This window comes from Berghia stephanieae, chromosome 1, assembly GCF_034508935.2.
Source record: "Berghia stephanieae isolate SIO BIC M18660-M18661 chromosome 1, UCSD_Bste_1.3, whole genome shotgun sequence".
NCBI classification, from domain to species: domain Eukaryota; kingdom Metazoa; phylum Mollusca; class Gastropoda; order Nudibranchia; family Aeolidiidae; genus Berghia; species Berghia stephanieae.
Window position 1 is genome coordinate 85,324,713 of NC_088360.1, and position 15,794 is coordinate 85,340,506.

The following is a 15,794-nucleotide window of genomic DNA, read 5'->3' on the forward strand; positions in this document are numbered from 1 at the left end:
TGTCAATTCTATATTTAGGCCAATGGCAGTTTCATTGAGACAACGAACACCGAGTTGAAACCCAAAGAAATTGAACCAAAAAAACCCCAAATAATTACACAAAAGGAAAGTGTGTTCTGGTCAATCACATTATTTCAGTAAATTGCCACGTCAACAGAATAAATTTTCTCTCCACTATACTTTCTAATAATGTGTTGTTGTTGTTGTTGTTGTTCTTTGACGCAAACCCTTCGATTTCGGAGTCTCTCGTTAACTCTCAACTCCGTGCCGATAGATTCAGTTTTATTTTAGTTTTTACTCACAAAAATGTGTAATTTCAACGATTTGCACTTATCTTATAGATTCTTAAAGCCAGTGTCAATGGCAACAGGACACGTTTTGCCTCTGTCATTTGTAACCGACGTATTTTCTTTCCGAATCAAAGCGCACTCAATCTAGAAATAGTTGCTTTCTTGTTGACACTATGACGTCACCTAGTAACGAGACTCAGACTAAAGCATGAAGTCTTATTTAGGCAAATGACTAAAACCTTGCCAAACTTAGTCCGAAGGTGCCGTGATTTTAGTCCCGAACTTGCTTAGTCTGCTCACATTAAATCCGATTTTTTTCAAGATATTGACTAAAGTCAGAGATATTCAGAGACTAAGCGCTAGTCCAAGTTAATGAAAACGGCCCCTGACTTCCTTGTGATTATCAGACCTTATCATGCTTCCTCCCATTCCCACCAAATCTCCTGGGGAGACATCTCCTCGACGCAAGCCAGTAAATATTATAATAGTATGTGCTGTTGAAGTTTCTGTAGCTTTGTATTTTTCAACAGGGTGGAGCTTACCCTCCTGCTTAGGGACCGGCAAGTGCACTTTGGAGGTGTTCGAGGAGGATTTATATTATATATATATATATATATATATATATATATATATATTATATATATATATATATATATATATATATATATATATATATATATATGTATATATATATATATATATATATATATATATATATATATATATATATATATATATATATATATATATATATACTTGCGATCAAAAGAAAGTATACACATTTTAAATCGTCGTTACTTTTTTATCCGTTGACGTAGGCTAATGATTTTCCACTGAGTTGTTTATCATTAGCCTTTCTGTGTACCGATAGTCGATGTTTTTGTTTTTTACCTGAAATTCGCTCACCACGTCCCGCACGTGCTAAAATAACCTTTTAGCCCCTTACCGTGGACAGGAAGTGTGTAGATTAATCTTTTTGTCATCCGTGTCTTCTTGAACTATTTTCAAGTCAGGAAAACACAATACAAAATACCATCCATTAATCTACGCGATGCCACGTCTTAGTTTAGAACAACGTGCACGTGCCATTGGTCATCTTCAAGCTGGATAGTCAGTGACCAATGTCGCAAGAACGTTTAATATCATAAGGAGAACTGTATATTCCTTAGTGGATCGATTTGAAATAACACAAACGGTAAGGGACCGAAATCGAAATGGCAGACCACGAGTAACAACACAAGATGAGGATCGTTTTATACGCACGGGATTGTTTTAGGACGGCGACTGAAACTGCGCTGGAGTTCCCAGGTATACGAATTAGTCGACACACTGTTCGTTGCAGACTTCGAGAGCATGACATTATCGCAAACGTCCGTTGATGCGACATCTTCTAAGAGCACATCACCTGTTGGCCCGTCTTCAGTGGGTCCGTACTCATGTGCGCTGGACAGCGCATGCGTGGTCGTTTGTTCTCTTCTGACTGGTCCGTCTTCAGTGGGCCCGTACTCATCTGCGCTGGACAATGCATGCGTGGTCATTTGTTCTCTTCTAAGATGAATCACGCTTTGTGATTTGAAGAAATGACGGTAGATTACATTGTTACCGAAGATCACACGAGTGATTTCACCATTCTTGTGTCTTGGAATCCCCAAACAGAGGATATGGACAAGTGATGGTGTGGGGTGGAATAAGCAGAGACTGTAGGACACCTCTAGTTCAAGTAAATGTATCCCTAACCGGTGCAAGGTACACCCAGCACATTTTACAACTCCATGTTATTCCATTTTTACATGAATATCCTAAATTTTCACTTAAACACGACAAAGCACCATCCCACCGAGCTATTGTAACAAGGGATATTATAGCAGCAAATAATGTGAACATTATCAGCCTGTGGCCTGCAATATCCCCCGATCTAAATCCGATAGAACATATGTGGAACATAATCGGCCGCCAAGTCCGTTCATTAGACCCGCCAAATGAACAACAACTGTTCCACGCCATAAGAACAGCTTGGGATAACATTCCTCAACACCAGCTAACCGCATTGACCAATTCCATGCGTAGGAAATGCAATGCTGTGATTGGAGCGAACGGGGGACATACTCGTTACTGATTGAATTAGATTCACCTTCACTTCAAATGAAATGAACGCAAGTAATTTTATTAAAATGCCATTGTTTGTCAAAATCATAGTGTATGTTTTGACTTGTTACTTCCCTTTTTGAAGGTCATGTTTTAAAAAGTCTATGTTGCATACAAGATCAACCATAAACGTTACAAATTCTAACAAAATGAAAGATTAATGATAGTACTATGATTACACATAGGTTTTTAATAAACCAGAACAATATTCCATACCAATTCTGTAGGTAAAACAAGTGTATACTTTCTTTTGATCACTAGTATATATATATAAATTCACTCACGTGTTTCTAAGCCGAAACGAACGTTTCGATGTCCTTCATTTCATCAGTCGGCATTTATCCGTAGAATGGTTTTTCTTTCGAGAGTTTAGTGTTGTTTATTTATATACGTCCTTACTTCCGCTGTGTCAATTATGGGGCGGTGATTAGTGTTGTTATGTAGTGACATGCTGTATTGTGTTCTCATAGTGTGTGAGTGTGTGTGTGTGTGTGTGCGTGTTTGTGCGCGCGCGCGGATTTTTCAGTTTGACTCCACTTTTGATTTTATTGACTCACATACTTCGTAAGCTATTTTATTTCTTTCTCTTTTATCCAATACAATCCAAATGCAGTACTTGATGAATCTACAAGCCAAGTGAGCCAAGGAATGGAGGAGTTGATATACAAGAAATGCCAGGAGTTAAATATCACACTGTTAAGCATTGCACACAGAACTGCTGTGAGGCAATTTCATGAATTCGAGCTGGCCATTAGTACAGATGGATCCTGGACTCTAAAGCCAATACAATTAGTATCTCATGATGATTCAAACTCACCGGGTATAAACCCACCAGGGACAAACAGTTCTAGAATAAATTATAATAATTCCAATGGTAATACAATTGAGGTTTAACTTTGTCCGTAGTGGTTATTAAAGTTGCATTGAAAACGAACATGATATTAACTACAACAAATAATGAGATTGAAACAATTTTGAGTTCCCATAAGATCAATTGTTACTGTGAATATGTAGTTGTGTTTTATTTCGTTGAAATTATTCAACTTGTTATAATATGTATTAGAAGTGAAAACTTTTTCGCATTACAGGCTTTTTTATATGTTATTTAGAATTTCAATTTAAACGGAGAATATTGGAATATGCTACGATTATTTGCTGCTATTGAATTTTAATTTTTGACTTCATTCCAAACTATACTGTGATTGACATAATAGAAAATATTGTAAGGTTTTTAATATTATTACCCCATCACAATGATGAATGAAATAAGTTTTGATCTCAGTTTGTCTCTCTCTCTCTCTCCCCCCCACCCCATGCTTATCCATAAAGTCTACTCATACCTGCCTATTATGAAACAGTTAATTATGTAGATTGGCAAATCATTCCAGTAATAAACAGTACGGGTAAGGCTGTATTTGTAAGCATCGGTTCAAATCACACTTTTTGAAATTATCAAAAAACCTGATCCTTCAGAACCATTGGCCCATAGAGTCGGAGTTTATCCCGTGTCTATAGCGTGAAACGGACAATTCAATTCAATTCAATTCAAATTCAAATATTTATTTATTGTCGGCATTTTAAAAATGTTTCATAGATAATGTAGTCAGACTAATAGAAGCCTTTGACCGACATAGGTTTTAACACATAGTGCATAAAAATACATAGTAATACATTGTCCTTTAAAACATTCCCTCATCAAGATTCCAATCATGACACACAAAGAAAAGTAACATAATATTATATATATATATATATATATATATATATATATATATATATATATATATATATATATATATAATATATATATATATATATATATATATATATATATATATATATATATATATATATAAAATATATACACACACGGTTAGATTAATTACAAATATTACATTTGCATGGCTGGCCATTCCATGAGAGGATATGATTTTTGAAAACATTACAATTTGAAATTTTCCTGATGTGCTCGGGGGGAAGTTCATTCCAAAGCACAGCAGCAGAATATCTGAAAGATCTTTTGCCATACGACGTTGTTCTGACCCTTGGAATATAAAGGAGGTTTGAATATCTAAAATTGTATCTGTTATTTTTCAAAATGACCATATCAGATAGACAAGGAGGAGCAATTTTGTATAAATTTTTAACGTTTCCAAAGCAATTGTTCTCATTCGTCTTATTTGTAGGGAGGGGACTTTGGCCTTTGAAAGTAATTGGTCGTAGGATTTTTGTCATCTTCATAAATAAAACGCAGTGCTCTTTCTTGTATCTTTTCAAGTTTATCACAATTTGTTTTCGAACAGAAATGCCAAGCTAGTGGACAGAAATTGAAATTTGACAATACAAAAGAGTGAAATATTGTTAACTTGTTCAATTTTGAAAGGTATTTTCCAAGCCTTTTTAAGACATTTAATTGCTGAGAAGCTTTACGGCAGATGGTTTTAATTTAATGTGTAAATCAAATTTTAGTTGGTAGTCTATGTCGATCCCTAGTAATTTTACAACTTCTTCACATGTAGTACTTGCAGTTCCAATATGGAACGTGGGTTTCTTTGTGTGTGTTTTTGTACCTACTGCAATTGTTTGCTACCCTTAGGATAGGCGCTAGTCTATCACAAAGTACTTACTGCCAGATCAAACAGACCCAGCTACGAATCACTGCTGGGTGGACAGGGGGGTCAGAAAAAAAAATCTCGACTGCATCCGGGCTCCATTTCGGTCCCTTTGATTCTGAAGCTATCGGGACCCCCTTTTAACCTGGTGGTGCTGATAAAAGGAAGATAACGGGATAATCGAAAGCTTTTGATTGATTGAATCTAGAAGTAACCTACGCCCTCAAGCAACACAGCAACATTGAGACAAAGGGAGTGATTCAAAAAGGTACCAAATGATCAATTTAACTGCATTTAGCTGCAAAAACTCCCCCCAAAAAAGTCTCACCCAAACACAAGTACCAGGTCTCCATCAAACGGAATGTTGAGCAGATTAAATTGCCACAATGAAATCAAAGAAATGCACATTTTTATTAATAACAGTTTGTAGATCATAATATCGATATCATAAAAATAATCTTAATCCATAAACTCACACTCACACTCACAGGTAAACACTCAATACGCAGCACACTTAATAAGTGAAAAAACAAACAAAAACAACCGAATAACCTTACACGCATAGTGGTCAGATTACAACTCCTTAAAAAATAATACAGGTCTCTATAATGTTATAATTAGAATGTTGCCTTCAACCGGCCAAACATTTATCCCTTCTTATTGTTCGCCATAAAGATAAGTAGTACTCACTCCATGCTTTGGATCGATTACAATCGATCATGGTTCCACTTACTTTTCAGCATGCTGTTTACTTTTTTTTTTTTTACTATTACGGTTAAGTTTTACTTTTAAAAACACTCAGTCTATGCACAGGGACTATGTGACTGTTACATTGGTGCTTTGATTTACTTTTGTTCTTTCTAATGTAATCCTGTAACCCTTACTTTTTTCTAAGACGCATATTTGCACCAAAGGCTTAATCTTTAATTAAATATGACTTTTAAAATGTAGTTTTGTGCTGGTATATGACTTGTGAAAAGATATTACAAATGCCTTTAAACACACCCCCTCCCTAAGATATGTTATTTTCCATCCTCCATAGTCATAAGCGAGAAAAAGTAATGATTAATGGTGCTTGTAATATATTTTCAATGCTGTAAATATACAAATAAATGAAAGTAGTTGGAAAATGTCTTTCACGTGCTATCTGCCATAATGCGGGGAGAAATGCGACATGAGTAAGACAATTGATATAATTTGCTATTATTAGCAAATGAGTTTTGCAATATTGCGCACATAGGGGTGTACTATATGGAATTGTTGGTGTTTTCCTTTCATAGACATATCTAACAAAAGTTTTGGATCAGTCAATGACACTGTCATTCTATTCTGACCATCATCAAATCCTGACATGAATGAAATAAAAGAACATACGAGGCATAATTAAATATAATAAGCTCAATGCCTAGCCCAGACGCTTGTTTCAATTTTTAAGGCTTCTTCGGGAGGCCAGGGATTTGGTCCGAAGTTGGAAGTTGAAAGTGGAAGAAATCCAGCAAACTCACAGGGCTGGTTAAAAAGTTTTATTTCAAATTTGGGTAAAATTGAAAAACATTTATCGCCAATGTGTTATCTTATCGGTTGTCATTAATGCTGATGATGACGTGAAGGTACATTTTAAAGTTTTCATATATATTAATTGTCTACCTATGTATATTTAATTCAGAAAAGTGAGTGGAGCAGGCACTTATGTTGGTAACAACAAGATATGAAGTGAGTAGAAAAGTGCCAGAAGACAATAGAGAATAAAAAATTTTTTTTTTTTTCGCGGCGGTGGTGGGGTTTGAACCTGCGACCTTATTGGTACGACAACTCCGCCTGGCAGGTGAGAGCGTGGCTCTACCGTGTGAGCTATCCACGAACACAAAAATATTCGTTTCAAACCCAAAGTCATTTCTAGATCCCTCTCTCACCCACTTCTTGAGATCGCCGATTCGTTCGCCACCATCGCGAAGTAATTTTGACCAGCAGTTAAGCTTAATAGCCAATATTCTCATCACAAACATATAACATAGAAACGATTGAGACATTGAGTATGCTCCGGTGTATGGGGTGAATTTTTAATTCAGAAAAGTGAGTGGAGCAGGCACTTATGTTGGTAACAACAAGATATGAAGTGAGTAGAAAAGTGCCAGAAGACAATAGAGAATAAAAATTTTTTTCGCGGCGGTGGTGGGGTTTGAACCTGCGACCTTATTGGTACGACAACTCCGCCTGGCAGGTGAGAGCGTGGCTCTACCGTGTGAGCTATCCACGAACACAAAAATATTCGTTTCAAACCCAAAGTCATTTCTAGATCCCTCTCTCACCCACTTCTTGAGATCGCCGATTCGTTCGCCACCATCGCGAAGTAATTTTGACCAGCAGTTAAGCTTAATAGCCAATATTCTCATCACAAACATATAACATAGAAACGATTGAGACATTGAGTATGCTCCGGTGTATGGGGTGAATTTTTAATTCAGAAAAGTGAGTGGAGCAGGCACTTATGTTGGTAACAACAAGATATGAAGTGAGTAGAAAAGTGCCAGAAGACAATAGAGAATAAAAATTTTTTTAGCGGCGGTGGTGGGGTTTGAACCTGCGACCTTATTGGTACGACAACTCCGCCTGGCAGGTGAGAGCGTGGCTCTACCGTGTGAGCTATCCACGAACACAGAAATATTCGTTTCAAACCCAAAGTCATTTCTAGATCCCTCTCTCACCCACTTCTTGAGATCGCCGATTCGTTCGCCACCATCGCGAAGTAATTTTGACCAGCAGTTAAGCTTAATAGCCAATATTCTCATCACAAACATATAACATAGAAACGATTGAGACATTGAGTATGCTCCGGTGTATGGGGTGAATTTTTAATTCAGAAAAGTGAGTGGAGCAGGCACTTATGTTGGTAACAACAAGATATGAAGTGAGTAGAAAAGTGCCAGAAGACAATAGAGAATAAAAATTTTTTCGCGGCGGTGGTGGGGTTTGAACCTGCGACCTTATTGGTACGACAACTCCGCCTGGCAGGTGAGAGCGTGGCTCTACCGTGTGAGCTATCCACGAACACAAAAATATTCGTTTCAAACCCAAAGTCATTTCTAGATCCCTCTCTCACCCACTTCTTGAGATCGCCGATTCGTTCGCCACCATCGCGAAGTAATTTTGACCAGCAGTTAAGCTTAATAGCCAATATTCTCATCACAAACATATAACATAGAAACGATTGAGACATTGAGTATGCTCCGGTGTATGGGGTGAATTTTTAATTCAGAAAAGTGAGTGGAGCAGGCACTTATGTTGGTAACAACAAGATATGAAGTGAGTAGAAAAGTGCCAGAAGACAATAGAGAATAAAAAATTTTTTTTTCGCGGCGGTGGTGGGGTTTGAACCTGCGACCTTATTGGTACGACAACTCCGCCTGGCAGGTGAGAGCGTGGCTCTACCGTGTGAGCTATCCACGAACACAAAAATAGTCGTTTCAAACCCAAAGTCATTTCTAGATCCCTCTCTCACCCACTTCTTGAGATCGCCGATTCGTTCGCCACCATCGCGAAGTAATTTTGACCAGCAGTTAAGCTTAATAGCCAATATTCTCATCACAAACATATAACATAGAAACGATTGAGACATTGAGTATGCTCCGGTGTATACCTACTTTGTATAAGATTTGACTAATGTCTTCTCGGTATTGATTGATTTATTGGAGTAATAATAAAATGGGTGTAGCTCTACGCACAGTGTTGAATAGGCGAGCTTTTAGTTCTCTACCTGCGCCGCGGTCAAGAGGTCATTCACTCCATCAAATTCCCGACCAGTGCAACGGGTTATCTCCCGTGATACTTAACAGATTTGTTATTGACATCTGGTTAAATTACAATCGCTTTTGCACAACCACAGTCAATTTTACCAATTTAAACAAATTGGCAACACATTGAGAAAACTTTGATCTGTATTTTGATACCAAACACTCTATCATTAGAGTTACTGTATTTGAGATATATTGCATTAAGATATCAGCACAATTTTGATTATAGTTTGTTAAATTTAATTTATTGATTGCACTATTATAAGCAAACAAACCGATAGACACTCTCAAAACTTGCTCTAACCGATGGAATAATAAAGTAACCTTTCATTCATTCCCTCACAATTTGTGCGTCACTCTTAGTTCTTTGATGATATGCGATAACATCTCAGTGCAGCTGTCCGATTTGTTTCGCTTTGATCACAGCTGGTTCAGAGGGTTATGAATTCCGGTCATTGAGTCTTCATCGCACAAATTATATTCAACAGATGGTCACACGAGTTTAGCATAATATCATATGAACACGATTATGCCAGTTTTCCGTTCCACTAGTTACAAACGTGGTCAACTAAGAACACTAGAATAAAGTCCGAGTCGTTTCATATTTCAGTTGTATATATTTGAAATTTAAATTTACTTCCCAGGTTAAAATATTGTTTCAGTACTTTGCGGGTAAAAAAGAAACCTTGTATAGTTTGTAATTATTTTGCTGCAATGATCAATATATGATTAATTAAGGGTGATCATTTTAAGCATTCTTGATACAAACACGACTTAACGAAAGGACAAAGGATAAATAGTAACCATGTCATAAAGAAATATATATATATATATATATATATATATATATATATATATATATATATATATATATATATATATATATCTATATATATATATCTGTGATTGTATGTGTATGTGTGTGTGTGTGTGTGGGAGAGAGAGAGAAAGGGATGGATAGATAGATAGATAGAGAGAGAGAGAGAGAGAGAGAGAGAGAGAGAGAGAGAGAGAGAGAGAGAGAGAGAGAGATGGTCTGATCCGATGGATGGACTGATCGTCTGATGAAGAGGACAGATGAGGGTATGGATGAATATATGGATGGATCGATAAATAAGGAATGGTGTTGAATGGTGGATGATGATGATGAGAGAGAGAGAGAGGAGAGAGAGAGAGAGAAGAGAGAGAGAGAGAGAGAGAGAGAGAGAGAGAGAGAGAGAGAGAGAGAGAGAGAGATTTTCATTTCATTAATGAAGGACAAAGACATTGGTCTATAACTGTAAAAGTCACTCTGTTGCCTCCATAGCCTCGTGATTTACACGTGACATATTTTGTGCTGTTTCCATACTTTTACATAGCGGGGCTTCTAATGTCGCCCTGTTGCTGTTCTTTATTATTTTTGGGTTTTTCAAGAAGGTTGAGGAAACATTGCAATCACTGATTTATTTTGATTTTATTTCGACAAGATGTGGTGACTGTGCATGAATAGTTGCTGTTGTCAGTGCTTTCCCTCATCTTTGTTTTTAATACGTTGTCTCTGTCGGAAAGAAAAATGTAATATCGCCTAGCAAGCATCATGTCCAGTTCTACATGTTACGCGTTGCCGTTGGTCAGGGACCCTATTTAAAGCGTTTTAAGAACGTCTAGTGAAAATTGCGCTAAATAAAAAAGCTCAAAATTTCAACATTACGTAGTCTGTCATGACACTTGTAGCGCATAGTTTTGATGACTTTTTAGCATTGTCTTTGTCAATGTCCACATTAAAGATGAGATAATTATCTGGTTTTAAAGATTAATATCTGGTTTTAAATCCTGAGACAATTATGTTTCGAGATTCGTTTTCTTTTCTTCTGTGTTTCTTGACTTTTCTACAAAGCCTACACATTTCATTCAAATGTTTATCATGAATTTCTTGAGTGTGCTCCATGACTAAATGAAATTTTTAAAAATCATAATAAATTCAATTTTGTTGACGCACAGATGGAATTTTAGCAACTTACAGTTCAATTATAATTGATTCTATTAGTGAACGAATAGATTTGTTCTGTTTCTGTTTGAAGAATTCAATTTTTTATTGGAAAAATTAATGCATTTTAAATTACAGAAAAACGGTCTATTTAGGATTTAAATATGACGATCATTATATACAGCACTGGCATAAAATACATATGAATGGAAACAGGAAATCTTGATAAATATTACAGAGTAAAGAAATTTGTGTTTAAGCTCACTGTGAAGCGATAAGAAAGAGATGAAAGTGAACATAAATCGACTGGTATCACCGTAACTGAACTCACTAGGGGATTCCCCGTAATTTGGCAGGCGTGACCCCGGGTCAACCTCGGGTCATTACTTGAACCAAGTTAGGGGTAACCGCTCAGGCGATATTTTCGTTACTGTGTATGATGTTAATTTTATGTTCTGCAATTTCATTTATATCATGTGACACCAATATCATTTCTATATTATAGCACAATTCAACATTAAACCACCTTCGCCATTGCTTATGTTATGTTTAGTCTTGTTTATCTTTAAAAAGCTATCATGGCTCTTTTACTTTTAAGCGTTGTGATCCTTTCTAGTCCATCATTTTTTTCAACATCTTATCTATTTGATTTGTCCACAGATATTTTTCATTTTAATTTAAACTTCCATAACCCATGCAATTTGATTCGAATTCGATTTTATTTTTAAAAATTTATTTATCTAAAGTATAACAGGCTCAGAGAGAATTTTCAGGCTGCATACTAAAAGAACCACAATATGGAGAGTTTATTTCTTAGCGTTCTCAAGAATCTTCTTGTGGAAGTGTATGGTTTTAAAATGGAACTTTTAACCTTGCTGAACATGTTGGCAGCCTTTTGCCACAACATCTTGCTTACAAAAACTCAATATGTGTTTGGCAAAAGAAGAGTTTGCCACAATTAGTTAAGATCGCACTTGACAGACCGTCATTTGGAAGGGTCTAGTAACATTTCTATGATGACGATATTCAAATTGAGGGCTCATGTAATGCTCATAACAATGCACTATACATATTCCACTGAAGCATGTCTTGTAGAGGTCAAAGTAAGGAGTAATCCGAATAGAATTTGAACTTGAAGGTCCACACCTTTGTTTTTCATTAGGTATTACAAATATTATTATACGGGCATTAATTATAAAACAACAAAGAAACATCTTACAATGAATTTGATGGGTAACAACATCGTTCTTTATTATTATTAGTAGTGCGGGGCGGTCCTTGGCAAGCTTAAGGACCACGGTCCTACGGTCCCTGGGAAATGAAAACCGCAAGGACCGGTCCTTTTCGACATTGAACATTCCTGAGAGACTGTCGGAAGTTCGAAGCGTTTTGACCTTTGAGACCGTGGGATCGTTCATTCTTGAACCGTTAAAGACCGCTACACGATGAAAACCGTGGTCTACAGGAGTAAAACACACGGAGTAGTCACACTCATTTCAAATTGTAACCTAATTAGAGAAGAGGGGTGATGCCTTCTTTATTTGCTCACCGTACTTCATTGTTACTTCGATAATTTAATAAAATTTGAAATTTATCCCCATTAACGGAGATAATGGCATCGCCCAAGGCGTTGATCGAGTTGTTCGTGGCGTTGATACACACACGCAACTCCTACCCCCCCCCCCCTCCTCCCACACACACACACATTAGAGGGCAGCGAGCATTGAAGAGTAAGAGAGAGACGTGAAGTTATAATAAGAGGGGGTGGATGCGGTAATAAGTTAATAAGTAATAAGTGGTGTCCATGGTGACTTTTCGCCAGATCTAACAAACCCAGCTACCCATTCACTGCTGAGTAGACAGGGACTCAGAAAAAACTCGACTGCACCCGGGATCGATCTCTGGCCCTTTGCGTACAAAGAGAGTGCTCTATCAACTGAGCTATCGGGGTCCCCAAATATTCTATTGGACTTTTTTAAAATACAGACGTTATAACTGGGTTTTTTGGAAGGAAGAAACTAATGAAACTCATATTATTTGATTAGTTAAAACACCAAACGAAATTTTAATATTATTGTATTATTTTAAATGACAACAATGCGATAGAAAGGAGTGGTGACAAGAGATGGACAAAAGAAAACAAAAAATCGGACTTGCTACTTGCTAGGTTCGACACACACACACACACACACACACACACACAAACACAAACATCTTTAGTAGTCACATGCATTTCAAACAATAACCCATTAGAGAAGAGGGGTCATGCCTTCATCATAGATCATTGTCATTGCGATCATTATGGTGTAGTAAATTTTGAAATTTACCCCGTATAGAGCAGTAAAGTTAGGTGCCCCAAACGTAAACAAAAGTCGAGAAGCACGTGGCAAACCACATGTTCCTGTCTTGACAGCTCACGTTCCAATGTAAATAATAGAAAAAAATAACCTTTAAAATTTGGCTGTTAGGTGGCAAAAGAAACACATATTCATAAATACTCGATCATGCATCAAATAATGTCTAGATATGGATATTTTATGGAACAAAAGGTAAAATTTTCTAAAATTTATCAAAAGTTACAGTCTATCTATTTTTAGACCAGAGCAAATTATTGCGCTGGTGTGAACAAAACGAGAATTATTCGGAGCCTGATTTTCATAATAATTTAGCCTTATATTATTATTTCTGCAACTGTTAGATTTTATGTAAACATATTTTCAATACTGAAAGTGTATTGCCTACAACTCAAACTACAAAATTGGGAGACCTATATTGTGCGTAAATTATTCCGGTCCCTAACGGAAATCACTAGCAACTTGTTATTGTTTACGTTTGGGGCACCTAACTTTACTGCTCTATAATGGAATCGTCCAAGGCGTATGCCTCCTGTTCCCCCCATCTCACACACGAAAGGGCGGTTTGCGGAGTGGAGGGAGGTGGTCGTCTGCCTCTATGGTCGTCTGTGTCGTTTAGTGTATGGCAAAGGGGGGTGGGTGTGATTAATTAAGTGGGATGGGTGGTGATTGGTGGAAGATAGGCAACCGAGCCAACGAATCGCTGGGGAGGTAGTATGGCGCGAGACCGTTGAAAGGTGATAAGAAGTGAGGACCGCCGCCGGTCTTCCACTATCGGACTGATCCTCGGTTCACAGCTAAAAGACCGGCACTAATTATTAGGTATTATGAAACATCGTTTATCAAAATTAATGTTCTTTGGTAACAGATGCAAATGAAATTAACAAATTTCATAAATAAATTAAACAGTTATTCGGTTTTAATCAGTTGTTAAAAATAGTTGAGCACTTTGCTTATATTAAAAAATGAATATAGAATTAAAGTTTGATCTTTCGAAAAATGTTCAAGAAAAAATATATTTTACATTTTAAAAAAACAAAATCCCACCATTTCCGATTATTTGGATATTCTTTCAGTGATAAAACTTGATCTGCTTAAAATCTGTCACGCACGGTAAAACCTCAGTCATATCAATATCGTGAGAAAATATCCAGATAATTTGGCAAAAATGAAAATTTTTACAAAACTTGCATAATAAGTAGACTCATTGAAGTTGAAGATAATTCACAAGAGACACCCCACTTCCCCCCATTTTCAAAACAGGCTTATTTTTATTCAGTGTTTAAATTCCATAAGTGTATACTTAAAAAGATTAGATAAACAAAATCACTCCTAATATAAACCGCAACCAGCGAATTATTTCATCAAATACACGGTGGAGAAATAATATCGAGACTTGGAGTTGTTGGCATTTAATTTGAAGCTAACGGAATACATTACAGTATTTTATATCTTGGAAAATGTCATCGATACTAAAATTACTATAAATTGCATCTCTCTATTCATCATCCCCATTTGAAAATACCCAAAACAATAATGAACTGCAAAAGCAATTGGTTGGCTAGTCTTATTCATAGGCTAACTCATACCAAAGCATCTCACCACTAGAATATTATTTTCAATTCTTGTGTTGGGACATACTTTGTAAAACAATTAATAGAAAATTAAAAAGAAAAAAAAATCCAGATAATCTCACTTCTTTAATTATTGCATGAAAAAAACAAAACAACAATGTAAAGTTTCTAGTAGGGTCATAACAGCTCTTTTCTTTCCCTATACTATAAATAATAAAAACCGTGATAAATATCAATCCATTTATGCATACAATCGAAGTGAATTAATTTATTTACAAGTCTGACAAACCAAATTGTTATCATCTTGTTGGTAACAACAAGATATGAAGTGAATAGAAAAGTGCCAGAAGACAATAGAGAATAAAAAAATTTTTTTTCGCGGCGGTGGTGGGGTTTGAACTGCGACCTTATTGGTACGACAACTCCGCCTGGCAGGTGAGAGCGTGGCTCTACCGTGTGAGCTATCGACGAACACAAAAATATTCGTTTCAAACTCAAAGTCATTACTAGATCCCTCTCTCACCCACTTCTTGAGACCGCCGATTCGTTCGTACACCACCATCGCGAATAATTTTGACCAGCAGTTAAGCTTAATAGCCAATATTCTCAACACAAACATATAACATAGAAACGATTGAGACATTGAGTATGCTCCGGTGTATGGGGTGAATTTTTAATTCAGAAAAGTGAGTGGAGCAGGCACTTATGTTGGTAACAACAAGATATGAAGTGAATAGAAAAGTGCCAGAAGACAATAGAGAATGAAAATTTTTCGCGGCGGTGGTGGGGTTTGAACCTGCGACCTTATTGGTACGACAACTCCGCCTGGCAGGTGAGAGCGTGGCTCTACCGTGTGAGCTATCGACGAACACAAAAATATTCGTTTCAAACTCAAAGTCATTACTAGATCCCTCTCTCACCCACTTCTTGAGACCGCCGATTCGTTCGTACACCACCGCCGCCGCGAAAAATTTTCATTCTCTATTGTCTTCTGGCACTTTTCTACTCACTTCATATCTTGTTGTTACCAACATAAGTGCCTGCTCCACTCACTTTTCTGAA

At 36.7% G+C, this 15,794-nt stretch overlaps 1 protein-coding gene across 3 annotated transcripts in view; it reads left to right on the top strand.

Moving 5' to 3' along the window:
- Positions 1-3,701, top strand: part of LOC144959768 (lysosomal cobalamin transporter ABCD4-like) — a 49,389-nt gene extending 45,688 nt beyond the window's left edge. For 2 of the 3 annotated variants that reach the window (XM_078892504.1, XM_078892520.1), the window contains one exon: positions 3,049-3,474. In XM_078892504.1, coding sequence (XP_078748630.1) covers positions 3,049-3,329 — 281 coding nt within the window. In that variant the 3' untranslated portion in view covers positions 3,330-3,474. Of the gene's footprint in view, positions 1-3,048 lie in introns of all 3 variants that reach the window. The other variant, XM_078892512.1, reaches the window with a different exon arrangement.
- The last annotated feature ends 12,093 nt before the right edge of the window (positions 3,702-15,794 follow it).